Source organism: Neomonachus schauinslandi, chromosome 9 (assembly GCF_002201575.2).
Source record: "Neomonachus schauinslandi chromosome 9, ASM220157v2, whole genome shotgun sequence".
Classification (NCBI taxonomy): Eukaryota; Metazoa; Chordata; class Mammalia; order Carnivora; family Phocidae; genus Neomonachus; species Neomonachus schauinslandi.
The window spans coordinates 46430082-46445385 of record NC_058411.1 but is presented as its reverse complement, the minus strand read 5'-3'; the positions used below and the strand labels follow the sequence as shown (position 1 = coordinate 46445385).

Sequence of the window (15304 nt, the reverse complement as noted above, 5' to 3'; positions counted from 1 at the left end):
TGATTTAACCACCACATACCACCAAAAAGCAGTTCTTCCCTTACTTTCTATAACATGACATCAATAATGTTACTTGGTATTAAAGAATAGCTAATTTAATAATCTTCACAACAGTTTGATTTCAGAGGTGAGAAAAATGGACACAAAGAAGTAAAGAGCCTTGCCCAAGGGTACCCAGGTTTCAAGCATTTCAGCTGGGATCCAAATCCAGGCAGTCTGAATCCATGCTCTTAAGCAGCACATTATATTGCCTCTCACTATATTCCCACTTTCCAAACTTAACATTTCTCTTGATTGAATAACTACATTTCAAGTGTAGTTATTACTTGTATTATATGTTTGTACTTATATGCATGTAAAATATATAAATATACTCAGATGAAATACGTATATTTGCATAATACTGTACATAGGTTAACTATATATAAAGCTTCATTTCAGATAACATACACAACCACTTTTAGCTGTATAGTGTAAAAATGCTGTAGTCAGGTTATAGTCTGTACTAGATTCTAGCATTTGGTAGTTAGCAAATTTTCCCCTTACCAAGTTTGTAAAATAGACCCCAAATTAAAGATACTTTTACTAGAAAAATAATTTTTAAAAAATGCTTTTACAGTTCTCAAATTGCTGTGTGTAGTACTCTTCCAGAATAGTAGTGTCTGAACTGTAGCTTAACCACCTAAACTTTTCAGTTGCTCAGATTTTTTTTTTTTTGGCCTTCCAGGTCTTCTTTGCTAATGATGAATATTCATCAGAGAGTGGATTATCCTTTGTCCAAAGAGAGGAGTACTCTCTCCATCCCAGCATTTGTATAACAAATTTCTTGGAAGAATTCTGGCTTTACTTGGATTATACGTTTACCCTTCAGACCAAGCACTGTGACTGGAGATTGGGGCACTCTCTTGGGCCAGCTTTGGGTCACATTCATACCCTATGTCATCTCTTCACCCTTCTAAAGTAGAGAATACGCTGATTGATAGCCCCACTGGAAACATGTGGGATTGGAGGGGGGCACTGCCAGGGGAAAGATGGTGCCAAACAGAATTACACAGATGTCTTTCACATTCCATCTTTTGGTCAGCCAGCATACATTTGAACCTAATGCACTCATACACACTTTCTCTTTTTCAATATGTAAAATTTCGAAGGAGTCACCACCTAATATAGTGCAACTGTCCCATTTATAATCAACACTATACTTAACTTCCCCACCCCAAAGTAGACCTCCCAAAGTTTAGCCCAGTTGTTGCATTTGGCTCTAAATTCCAGATCTCTAGGTGATAATGTATTCTTGTTGATCAGTTATCGATGTGCCTTTTTATGACCTGGCAATGCATGACTGTTGTTTCAATGAACCATCCCCCCCAACAACCTGATACCTAATACTTTATATTCATTATCTCATTTAATCTTTGTAATAGTTCTAGAAGGCCAAAATTACATATTTTAGAGGTGAAGAATCAAGCTCAGAGATTAGGTACTTGCCCATGGTCATTGTAGAATCCAGATTAGGATTCAGGTTTGACTCTGGAGAGGTTAAGTCCATCTTTTTAATCAATATGCTGTCCCTGTTGTCTCTAAACAGCTGAGGTTCAACCATGTGAAAGGTGGTCTTAAGGTCTTCACAGTCCCTCATTTATCTATGAGAGCAATGGTTGGAACATGGGAAAGAGCAACAAAGAGAGATGTTCTTTCTGGAGGGTTTGGCTCCAGATAGTTGATAGATACCAACTACTTTCCTTTTCAGATAAAACAATAACTGCAAAAAAGGGACATGAAATGCAAAGCGTTCAATTTACTTTTCAAATTAAGTGAGAAAAATATTTCTGTAGTCCCAAAATGACTCTTACAAGCAAATTACCCTTACTTAAGAAAAAAATACCTTCATAATGCAGAGCATACAGACAAACTGAAAATCAGGTATTATTTGTTTCCAGGTCTGTTTTTATATTTCCAGGTATAAAATCAAAATGTAGGACTCTCCAGGAATAAGTACCTGATAATAATGGAAGTGTACTTATGTGAGAATTTTGGCAGTACACTCCATTAAAAATTTAAGTTTCAAGAAGGCTAAACATCAAAGCAGCCTCTGAAGCCAGAAGCCAATAAGACATTCAAAAGGTTAAAAAAGTTGACTTCAAGATTCAAGCCAGGTTTCTGAGTTTTGACTCAGTTGCTAACCTTTAGTTGGAGAGTATGTGTTTAGTAAATGTTGTACTATTACAGACATACCCCAAGACATTGCAAGTTAGGTTTCAGACGACGGCAGAAAAGTGAATATTGTAATAAAGCGAGTCAAATGAGCTTTTTGGTTTCCCAGTGCGTATAAAGGTTATATTTTCACTATACTGTTGTCTGTTAAGTACACAATAGTATTATGTCTAAAAAAATGTATATACCTTAATTCAAAATACTATAGTGCTAAAACAGTGCTAACCATCATCTCATTTTTTATCAGGTCATAATTCTTTTGCTGGAAGGTCTTGCCTCTGCATTGATGGCTGCTAACTGATCAGGGTGGTGGTTGCTGACGGGTGGGATGGCTGTGGCAATTTCTAAAAATGAGACAGTAATGAAGTTTGCCACATCAGTTGACTCTTCCTTTCATGAACAGTTTCTCTGTCTCATGTGATGCTGTTTGATAGCATTTTACCTGCAGTAGAACTTCCTTCAAAAGTGGCTTCAGTACTTAAATCCTTCTGCTGCTTTATCAGCTAAGCTTATGATGTATTCTAAATACTTTGTTGTCATTTCCACAGTCTTCATGGCATCTTCACCAGGAGTAGATTACATCTCAAGAAATCACTTTCTTTGCTCATCTATAAGAGAAGCAACTCCTCATTCATTCAGTTTTTATCCTGAGATTGTAGCAATTCAGTCCCATCTTCAGGCTCCACTTCTAATTCTAGTTCTCTCACTGTTGCCACCACATCTGCAGTTACTGCCTCCACTGAAGTCTTGAATCCCTCAAAGTCATCCATGAGGGTTGGAATCCGTGACTTCCAAACTCCTGTTCATGTTGATATTTTGACCTTTTCCCATGAATCATGATGTTCTTAATGGCATCTAGAATGGTGACTCGAGGTTTTCAGTTGACTTTGCCTGGATCCGTCAGAGGAATCGCTACCCATGGCAGCTATAGCCTTATGGAAAGCATTTCTTAAATAAAACTAGAAGGTCAAGATGACTCCTTGATCCATTGGCTTCAGGAAGGATGTTGTGTTAGCAGGCTTGAAAACAACATTAATCTCAGTGTCCATCTCCCCATCAGAGCTCTTGGGTGACCAGGTGCATTGTCAATGAGCAGTCCTGTTTTGAAAGGAATATTTTCCTGAGTGGTAGGTCTCCATAGTGGACCTAAAATACCCAGTAAACCATGTTGTAAACAGATGGGCTGTCATCCAGGCTTTGTTGTTCCATTTACAGAGCACGGGCAGAGTAGAGTTAGCATTATTCTTAAGGGCCCTAGGATTCTCAGAATGGTAAATGAGTATTAGCTTCAACTTCAAGTCACCAGCTGCATTAGCCCCTAGCAAGACAGTCAGCCTGTCCTTTAAAGTTTTGAAGCCAGGCATTGACTTCTTCTCTCTAGTCATGAAATTTTTAGATGGCATCTTCTGACAGAGGCTGTTTCACTTACATTGAAAATCTGTTGTTTAGTGTAGCCACCTTCATTTATTATCTGAGCTACATCTTCTGGATAACTTGCTGCAGCTTCAGCACTTGCTGTTTCACTTTGCACTTTTATGTTATTTGGATGGCTTCTTTCTTTAAACTTCAGGAACCAACCTCTGCTAGCTTCATACATTTCTTCTGCAGCTTCCTCAACTCTTTTAGCCTTCCTAGAATTGAAGAAAGTTAGGGCCTTGCTCTGGATTACTCTGGGTTAAGCGAATGCTGTGGCTGATTTGATCTATTCAGACCGCTAAGTAAAGCTGTTCTGCTTTTTTATCATTTGTGTGTTCACTGAAATGGCACTTTTCCTTCAAGAACTTTTCCTTTGCATTCACAGTTTGGCTAAGTGATGCAAGAGGCCTAGCTTTTGGCCCATCTTGGCTTTTGCATTGCCTTCCTTACTAAGCTTAATCATTTCTAGCTTTTGATTTAAAGTGGAAGACATGCAACTCTTCCTTTCACATGAATGCTTAGAGACCATTGTAGGGTTATTAATTGTTCTTATTCCAATATCATTGTTTCGCAGAGAATAGGGAGGCAAGGGAGACAGGGAATGGCTGGTTGGTGGAGCAGTCAGAGCACCCACATTGATTAAGTTCATTCTCTTATATGGGCACCCCTAAACAATTACAATAGTAACATTAAAGATCACTGATCATAGATCACCATTACAAATATAATAATAATGAGGGGGCGCCTGGGTGGCTCAGTTGGTTAAGCGACTGCCTTCGGCTCAGGTCATGATCCTGGAATCCCGGGATCGAGTCCCGCATCGGGCTCCCTGCTCAGTGGGGAGTCTGCTTCTCCCTCTGACCCTCCTCCCTCTCATGCTCTCTGTCTTTCATTCTCTCTCTCTCAAATAAATAAATAAAATCTTTAAAAAAAAAATTTAAAAAACAAATATAATAATAATGAAAAAGTTGAAATATTGTGAGAATTACCAAATGTGAAACAGAGAACACAAAGTTAGCAAATGCTGTTGGAAAAATGCTGCCAGCAGGCTTTCCACAAACCTTAAATTTGTAAAAAAAAAACAAAACAGACAAATAACCTCCCCTCCCCGCCAAACGCATTATCTGTAAAGTGCAATAAAGCAAAGTTCAATAAAACAAGATATGCCTATATTTTAAAAAAACAGCTAGATTGTAAAAAGTAATGACTTTAAGGAAACTTGTTCTCAATAGTTGGTTCTCAACAGTGGGTGATTTTACCCCAAGGGGGCATTTGACAATATCCAAAGAAATTTTGGGTTGTCACAATTGGGACGTGGGGGGATTCTCCTGACATCTAGTGGGTAGAGGCCAGGAATGCTGCTGAACATCCCACAGTGCACAGGATGCCCACAGTGCAAAGGATATTTGACCCATAATGTCAGTAATGCCAAGGTTAAGAAACCCTGCTGTAGGATCTTCCTTGTCCAAAGACATGTATATAGTAAGTGAAACAACCCACACTTAATGAGCAAGCCTGCCATTGGAGATGAAAAGAAATCTGAGTTGGGGAAATAGACAAGAAAGATAACTATAACCTACTGAACTGTTAGAGATAGTGCTTTGAAATAACAGACAAAGAGCATTTACACAAATGAGTTATCCATGAGGCAGAACTTCTAACCAAACATGAGTTAGTCACAGGGCAAGCCCAGATTCAAGGGAAGGGGAGATAGATCCCATCTCTTAATGGGAAGCATGGCAAAGAGTTTACAGTTTTCTTTAATACACTGTAAGGGCTTAACAGTAGAACCTGGCACATAGTAAGTATGTACTAAATGTTAGCTATAATTAGTCCTCTTATTCTGCCTTTTCTTAACAGTAGGTGAACCTTAGCATTTGCTGTTCCCTCTATTTGGAAAACTTCCCTGGGATGGCTAGATCAGTGGAAGGAAGGAAGGGAGGGAGGGAGGAAAGGAAATGACATCCCTCTCTTAATTCTGTTATCAGCTCAAATAGCAACTTATAAGAGATGCTTCCCCTGATTACCCTGTATGAAATAGCATCTACACTACCACCTTATCTCCATCAACTCTCTCATCTACTCTGGGTTTATTTTTCTTCACAGTACATATCACCATCTACATTATGTATTTATTGTCTCTCTGTGCTTTGTTCAGTGTTATATGCTCCATGCCTACGACAACACTTAGTACATTGTAGGTGTTTAATGTGTATACATGGAATGAATGAATAAATGAATGAGGGAAAAAAAAACAAGCCATTTTACCAAAGGCATTTTGATATCACTTTTAGGAATACCATACATTAAAAGGCTATATACTATTTATTCCATAATGATATAAGCCATAATGATATAAGTATTCATATGTTTCATGCTGTCAGCTGTTATGTCTCCCCATGAGAGTCGCCCATCAGAATACATGTGTTCTTGGGAAGCAGGGACAATATCATTATCTTAAGTTTCTTGGCAAAGGTATGTCCCTAACTAGATTCTGAGCTCAAGGGTGTAGGAGCACATCTTTTATTGCTTTTGTATTCTGCTTTTTAGCAAATAAATATTATAGTACTGTGTGTATAGCATGAGCTTCCTACATGTATAATTAAATTAAAAGTTAGGGCTCTCTGTGATCCAGTTTTCCAAGATAAATTTTGATCTTGTTTTTGTTAGGTAATAAAGACACCTTGTTGACTGTTGAAATACGGCTACTAACCATGATTGCCTTATAGAATTCATCATATCGCAGCACCACCTTTTAACTTTTTTTAGGGTGACAATCTCAGAATTGAGACTCCTTTGCCTCCATTCAAAGTGAGATTATATCATGTGTTGGAGATTTCTGGCAACCTCGTTCTTTTTTTTTTTATAAACTTTTTTATTTTAGAATACTTCTAGATATATAAGACTAGCAAAGAAAATAGGAGTTCCTAGATACCCCATATGTACCCACTTTCCCCTATTGTTAACATCTTACATGAGGGTGCTACATTTGTCACAACAGATAACCAGTATTGATACATTATAATAAACTAAAGTTCATACTTTCATTCAGGGGTGACCCAGTTTAAAGGTTAATTCCAATAATTTCTAAAAAATGAAAACTGATAGTGTACACACATCAGGTGGTGGCTTCCTGATTCTTAAAAGAAACAAAGTAACTTTTAACCAGTGGGGCTTATCAGGAAAAAGGGACTTATAATAATGTAGGTTTAAAATTCAAGTGTGGGGAGGGACACCTGGGTGGCTCAGTCGTTGAGCGTCTGCCTTCTGCTCAGGTCACGGTCCCAGGGTCCTGGGATGAGCCCCGCATCAGGCTCCCTGCTCAGCGGGAACCCTGCCTCTCCCTCTGACCCTCCTCCTGCTTGTGTCCCTTTCTCGCTGTATCTCTCTCTGTCAAAGAAATAAATAAAATCTTAAAAAAAAAAAAAATTCAAGTGGGGGAATCTTATAACATTTTATTTGTAAGTTAGATATTAATAAAGATGATAGGATGGGGTTTGATCATTATTAAAGCTGTTTTGTTGTTGCCTGGAAAATAAGATTCTGTAGCATGGTGTGTTCTTCATAAATATCTATCCTAAAAGCAATAATCTATCCAAAGATCCCTGGACAGAAAAGGACTGCCGTGGAGTAGGAAATGTGCTCTCCTGGGGCTGAGTCGGGACTCAGCTGAGGACACAGCATAGGTAGCCAGTAGCTCAGAGTCGAATTTCTACAATTCAGATTGGTATAAATTTAGTCTGATTCTTTTCCCCAGGACTGTCCAATGTATGATTAAATTTTATACTGGAGCATTTTATTTATTTATTTTTTTTAAAGATTTTATTTATTTATTTGACAGAGACAGAGATAGCGAGAGCAGGAACACAAGCAGCGGGAGGGGGAGAGGGAGAAGCAGGCTTCCCCCCCGAGGAGGGAGCCCGATGTGGGACTCGATCCCAGGACCCTGGGATCATGACCTGAGCTGAAGGCAGACGCTTAACGACTGAGCCACCCAGGCGCCCTATACTGGAGCATTTTAGAGATAATAGGCATTTTGCTATTTCACTGGAACCTTTTAATCAGCTTTCATGCAGTCCTGGGTGAAGTAAAAAACTTCATCCTCTCTCTCTTTTAGGACTTTTTAGTTTGCCATCCTCAAAGCAGAAAAGGCAGCAAAGAGGCAGCACTGCTTCTTAAAGACTCTTGGTTTTTACGAAATTTTCTTCAATAATCCTACTCCAGTCTTCTGCTGCATTATTTGAATCAAAAAATAAGTAAAAATTGTACTCAAATGAAATTTGGAAATTATCTTAATGAAGCTCTGGAAACATCTCAAACCTCAGAAGGTATTTTTTCCTTAATTTTTTTAATTATAGAAAGTAGGTCAATAGAAATATCCCCCTTTAATTGGTTTAATTAGGAATGGAAAATTATAGGAGTAACTCAATTTGAAGTGTAGATTTAAATAAGAAGAATTACACTGGGATTAATATCATTTTAGGTTTTGAATTTAAGTCAGATGCATTTAATTGTGGCTTATAATTTCTTCTTGAAAAGATTTTAATAAAGAGAAGGCCTAAGTGTTGGAATAGAGCAATACATAGGAAAAAATCTGCCATTAAAGATTTGAAAAGGAAATTGCTTTACAACCATAATTCTCAAATGGGATGTTTAAGAATTTATTCTACAGGACCTTAATAGAGAGGTCTTAGAGGAGAGGGAAACTATTCAGTGACCAAGTAAGTTTGAGAAATACTAAGTTAAACAAATTTAAGAAATTGCCTGCAGGACTCTTCAGAGCCTTTAATATTGAGGATTTTTTTTTTTTCAGTTATAGTGATGATGTCTTTTACATATGTTGGCTTATTCCCCATTCTATACCTCATGATGTTTTCCCAGTATATACTATGAAGGTATTACAACCAACTCTCTGCTCAGTACCTTCCTTCTGTTAATTCAAGTGTGGTTTTTATACATGACTATATGTCAGAAATACCTGGGAGCTTTTTTAAAAGATTAAGATTCCTGAGCCCTGACGTGGGCTCAGTGAGTAGAATGCCACTGTGCTCGGGATTCTGTATTTATCACAGACACCCAGGTGATTCTGAGGCAGCCAACACCGGTCTTAACGATTGGTGCTTTGGAACTGTTGAACTAAAAGTGGATTGAGGGGCGCCTGGGTGGCTCAGTTGGTTAAGCATCTGCCTTTGGCTCAGGTCATGATCTCAGGGTCTTGGGATCGAGTCCCGCATAGGGCTCCCTGCTCACTCCCTGCTCACCAGGGAGTCTGCTTCTCCCTCTCCCTCTGTCTCTTCCCCCTGCTCATGCTCTCTCTCTGTCTCTCTCTCAAATAAATAAATAAAATCTTAAAAATAAATAAATAAAAGTGGATTGGATTTGGGGTGCACTTAGTTTGTGCTCATAGAAACATGGGCTAACCATCCCATACTGAAGATAAACTGCAGTGCTGAACTTCACTGATCCTGTAGGGTGATGTGCTGGCTACAACCTAATGTGAAATAATTGCTATGATCCTTTAAGAAAAGCAGAATGCTTCTAAGGGGCCTTTTGGTCACCTTCCTAATAACAAAATACTGTATATAAGATTACCATTTGTTTTTATTCAGTTTGAGTAGCTGCCTTGTGGTTGGTATTTTATTCATACTTTAAAAAGAAATAATAGTTTATATTTACTCCTAGTGCCATAAAAGATTATATTCTCTCCCATCTTCCTACTGATAACAGATGGACGTTTAACCTTAAGCAGATTGTAAGTCATTTATGCTTTGGTCTACATGAGCGCTGACAGTAGCTTTTCTATTAAAACTGTGTTGTTATACTCTCTGCTTAGTAAAATCTTCTGCTCCTACAAATATAGCTGGAAAGAGACAATATAAATGCTACTGGAGAAAAATAATTACTGTTGGTTTGAAAGGCAACTAGCCTTAACACCTTGGTTGAATAGTGTTATATTAGTAATAATATATGAAACAGTGGCACACTCATTTAAAAGTAGAAAATATCCCCCATTGTTTTAAAATTATTCTCCAAAGGTTTGCCAATGCAATAACACATGAAACAGAAAGGATGTGAGTATTGAAGATTGGAGATAAAAATCTTCATTACTTGCAAAAAAAAAAAAATTGTATACGTTGAAAACCTGAGAGAAGTTAAAAAATAATGTGTTTAATAAACTGATTAGATATCCACAAAATCCACAGTTCTTTGGTATACAAACATGGTTGATACATATACAGTTTCGTTATTTCTATGTGTTGGTGAAGTACATAGAGGTATTGTTTGCGTTGTCAGGTTAAAGGATCAGGAGAGAGAGCAGCGTCATAAAAACTCAGAGAGAAAAAAGTTGTAAGGAGGCCTTAACCTTGGTGAGAGAGAGAGAGATCAATTGAAGTGAATCCTAGAGATGCTGCTGATGGTCTAGAGATCCCTGGCTTCCTTTGGCAGAGCCATGTTGGTGAAGCAAAGGAAGTAAAAGCCAGACCACAGTGGTTGAAGAAGGAATGTAATGGAAGAGCCAAGACACTTATTTGAGTTTGTAATGGAAAAAAAGAGCAAGAGATTGAGAATTTTGTTGTCGCTGCTGTTTTGTCATTTTGTTTGTTTATTTATGGAACCCTTCGTTATCTCCCATGTGAGCTTGGAAACTTCCCAAAGGCAGGCTCTCTGTTTCTGTGAGCTCTGCAGTGCATAGTACTGCCTTGAATGTATGAGGCACTCACTGGCTTTATGTTTAATTCATGACTGTGAATGAAAGTTTGAAAACAGTTGATAGTGGGCAAAATACAGACTAAATTTCAGTGAGTTCTCCTTTACTAAAACAGGCAGCCCTAGCTCTGAGACGTGCTGACCCTGTGCGAACAAGAGCATTTGTGCTGCTCATCTCCCTGTCTCTCTCACCAGTCTCGCTGCCTTTATTTATGGCTGGCTTTGGGGCTTTTTTTTTTTACAGCTATGAACCCTACGTAGGGGAACATCCTGCTGCTTCTCCTGTAGAGCGAGTGATGAGGAGTGGAGTCTGGCTTTGGAGTGCTCGGAACCAGAGGAATTGCCGAGGACTCGGAGCCCAGCCCTGACCACTCGAGAGCCCACAACACAATGAACAAATTGAACTTCCATAACAATAGAGTCATGCAAGACCGCCGGAGTGTGTGTATTTTCCTTCCCAATGATGAATCTCTGAACATCATCATAAATGTAAGTAGGTCCAACTTGAGAAATGTTGGAATATTCTGTTCCCAGCAGTGACCACATTCAAGTTACTACCTGGTGAAGGGTGAAAGCCTTACAGAATGAGACCATGAGTAATGTAGCAGAATTGGGGTGTTTTAAAGTTGTCTACACAAGTATAAACTTTGAATTATGGCTTAAGTGCAGCTGCCTTTCAACATTCCTTCACCTGGGGGTAAAATTATAGAATTTTGGTTACCATATTATAGAAAAACTAACACCTTGCTATTTTATAACTTTTTACTGAAATATAAATTTTTATTAATATATAATATGAATTTGCTTTTTAAATGCTTTTGAGTTGTCACACAAATGAAATGGTAATAATTGCTAGCCTCTTACTATGCATCTTGATCATTACTAGTAGCCTGAGTCTAGCCAATTTCAAGAATAAGCTGTGACTTGAGCACTAAGCTGTGGCTTTTGGTTCTTGAGTCAGAGTTAACTGTCTTAGTCATCGGACATTGAGGAATATGGTACTATTTTTCTTAACTTCTAAAATTGAGTTATAATCTACATACAGCAAAGTGTAGGAATCTTAAGTGTGCAGCTCAGAGAATTTTTAAAAGTGTATATACCCGTGTATATACCAGCTTGAGATATGCTATATTTTCAGCACCCCGGAAAGATCTGTTGTGACTCTGCCTAGACAGTAATCTCCACCCAAAGAGGGGTAGTAACTGTTTCCTCCTCTATAATTTGTTTCTGAACTTCACACAGCTGAAATTATGTGGTGTGTTCTCTTTTGTATCTGGCTTCTTTCAATCAGCATTTGGTCTGTGAAAATCATTTATGCTATTACATGTAACACTAATTCCTTTTCATTGTTGTGTAATATTCCGTTGTGTGCAATTTGTTTATCCATTTATTTTTTATGGATATTAGGTTGTTGTAAGTATTGGGCTATTATGAACAAAACTTATGAACATTTTATGTGTATACCCATGTGTATACATTTGTGGGGTTTATTCAAGAGTGGAGTTGGGAATCATAAAGTATATCTGTGTTTAGCTTTGGTAGAGACTGCCAGACAGGTTTATGGTAATCAGAATCATGCCTAGCATTTTTCAACCCCTCTCCCTATTATCAACTTTCATATTCTTCCTCTCACTGATTGTATTCAGATGGAATTAGGGAGAAATTTGCCTTAGTGCATGCCTTGAATTGTTTTTTTTTTTTTGCTATATGCTACTGTATTTTTAACCCAATTGCTATATAAAAGAGTATTTCTAAATGTTATACTGAGTATATATGACATTTAAGTAGCATCATTAAAAAATTTAGACAGGAAAAGGTTCTGCTTATTACCATAATTATTTTGGTTTTATTCTGAGAATCACCACAGTTTCAGTTTCTTGATTTACTGATGTAACCTCATTTTTGCTCATAGGGATTGTCTGAGCATCAAACTTACCTCTTGGATGAATTTTATCATCTGTTGGGCAGAATTTCTTTTGATTAACAAATTGTTATTCAGGATACCCGAAGTTGTTTTTGAATATGTGAACTGATAGGCTATTATTTTTACATTTGGTTTTTAAAAATCTAATAAAACTCGGCAGCTTATCTTTTTCAGTGTGGTCATGGGCAAAATACATTAAAATGTAATTCTACTTATATAGGTGAATATGCTATTTCAGTTGTTATGTACGGTTATTTTATAAAAAGATACCCACTGAATTTTTTTAAAAAATCAAAATCAAGACATATAGCCTAAGCACTTTAAGAAACTTCTCTCAGTTCCATTTATGTATTTAAACATAATCCCCTGGTTGGATTGTATATCTCTGTGTTCATGTGTGCACTTATACACACATACAAGATACGGAACCAAACCTTCCTGACCTCAGGTAAGTGGAAGGAAGGACTAATCTGTCTTCATGAGGAACACTAAGAGCTGACTACAATTTTCAAAGAAATTAATTTGTACTAAAATCTCAGCTGAGGAAGATAATTAGGAATAACACCTCTGCTACAACCATACTATGTGATTGTGAGAATTGAGAGTTGGCACACAGCGTCATTCCTGACACATAACATAGTAGCTGCTATTATTACTGTAATTCTTCGTCAGAGATTAATTTTACATGTCTTCACTTTCCTTATTTTGCAGAATTACTGTAATATCCCCACAGGATGGTCAGGACTATGATCATGGATTGTATAGCCATATATCGTCATGATTAAGGAGGGTTTAGAGTCCCAGGGACCTCACTTGAAATCCCTACTCCTCGACATACTCTAGCCTTGGGCAAGTTAGGTTTTTTTTGCTTCCGTTTCCTCATCTATAAAGTAGAGATAATCTTCCTCCCCTCATCAGCGTCATTGTGAGGATTTAAAGATATAACATGAATAAACTTCTAATTGTAGTGCCTGGCAGCTGGGAATTGCTCAGTAAGTGAGCACTTAATAGAGTAACACTTGTTTTAATTTCTTTGAGCTGTTTGTTCATTTCATTAGGGAGCTCTGTTAATGAAGCTCAAATGGAGAATCTGAACTCCCTCTAGGCCTGTAAGATTTTCTTATTCCAGGGCACATAGACTCCCCTGCCACGTTCAGACTCCTCTCTAGCAAGCTGTTGAACAAAGGAGGGAGGAGGGACCGAGTTAAGTAGTATGGAGGCCCCTCATTGCTAGAAAACCGATTCAGGGCTGCCAAAGGTCTGTCTTTTTTCTACAGTGTTATCTTTGTATTCATAAAATTGCAATTGATGTTTGTAGTGTTGTACTCTTAACAAATTAACGGTAGCAAAAACAGTTTTATTAATGGTCTCATTTTTTATCATTTCTAAATATTTTTTAAACAAAGATAGTTTATTCCTTGACGTGTAGTTGATATGATAGAATGTTGTCTTTCTGCATGTGGGGTAAACTTAGTGTTTTGATCATCCTAGTTTCTCCATGAGTTTGAACTAGTAGGCGATGTTTTAAATGATTTTAATCATCAGGTAAATATTAAATATGGAAACTTGGTAAATTTTGACAATAAAATTATGGTAAATATAAAAATTTTTGAGTAATATAAATAGTGGCCAAGAGTTTATACCTGTTCACTAAGACTAAAGTGAACAATTCTTTTTTTGGAATATATTTTAAGCATGCTTACTCAAAAACGATGACATTTATTTATTTATTTTAAAGAATTTTTTATTTATTTTAGAGAGGGCATGAGCACTCCACACTGAGTGTGGAGCCTGACACAGGACTCGAACTCAGGACCCAGGATCATGATGTGAGCTGAAACCAAGAGTCAGACACTGAACCGACTGGGCCACCCAGGCGCCCCAACCATTGATATTTAGGATCAAATGATGTTTTTATTAGAAAGTTCCATATGGAGTATATTTTTAGATAATACTTTAATTCTTAATACCTCATACTCTATAGCACTTTTTAAAGCTTCATTGCTCCTGAAGATTAAAGAACTTGAAAAATTGCACAATTAGCTAAAATGTGGCCTTAAAGACTCATAATATGCAAATACAAATAACTCAGGCTTGTTTTCACAGCAGGTTAAGACTTCAGAGCCACAGCCTTACTTAATTACAGTTTTATTTTTATTTATTTTTTTAAAGGCAACTTCTTTTTTTTTTTTAAGATTTTATTTATTTATTTGACAGAGAGCGTGCACAAGCAGGGGGAGGGACAGAGGGAGAAGCAGACCCCCTGCTGAGCAGGGAGCCCTTAATTACAGTTTTAAACAAGAACACTGCTTACTTGATAGTTGTTACAGAGTTTTATCAGTAGGCTCCAAATACTTGATTTAAACTAGCAGAACAATAATGAGTATGGAGGAAATGTACAGCATTATTTGATTAGCGGTTTGACAAAGTTACAACATGGTTTGCTTTATATATAGTTTGTGGTTTGGAATTTTTCTGTTAACTTTTTATCACATTTTATCCCAAGAGCTTTGTTTATGACATTTAAAAGTACAGTCAAAACTAAGGATTAAAGGTGCTATAGCTGGTATGACATTTTAAGTCTCAAATTTGTAGTATATTAGCATATTAGGCCATCAAGAAGAAAACCTTCCTTGTAAAGATACTTGCCTAATTCAGGCTTTTGATAATCTGAGTAGCCTGTTTTGGATATCTTCTGAAATATTTATCATGCGCCATGATTTTAGAATAAGGCCTTGTCCATGTATTATAAGATTTATGAGTCTTGGACAAGATAGTATTGGTACCTTATTACCATTTCATAAACATTTGTATTGTGATAATCATTGAAACACAGCACAGATTAAAGCAATTTCCATGGACCAACAGTTGTTTTGCCAGTGTTGCTTGTCATTTTAAGGCGTATATTTAGGGTGCATTAAATTGCCTGTTTGTGGGGGTGCCTGAGTAGCTCAGTTGGTTAAGCGTCTGACTCTTCGTTTCTGCTCAGGTCATGATCTCAGGGTCATGGGATCGAGCCCTGTGTCACACTCCCGAGTTCAG

General features: G+C 37.4%; 1 protein-coding gene across 2 annotated transcripts in view; it reads left to right on the top strand.

The window, feature by feature from the left end:
- The window catches only part of FRMD6 (FERM domain containing 6), a 79826-nt gene that overhangs the window by 32033 nt on the left and 32489 nt on the right, over positions 1 to 15304 (top strand). For both annotated transcript variants that reach the window (XM_021701393.2, XM_021701391.2), the window contains exon 2: positions 10583 to 10827. In XM_021701393.2, coding sequence (XP_021557068.1) covers positions 10729 to 10827 — 99 coding nt within the window. In that variant the 5' untranslated portion in view covers positions 10583 to 10728. The remainder of the gene's footprint in view (positions 1 to 10582; positions 10828 to 15304) is intronic.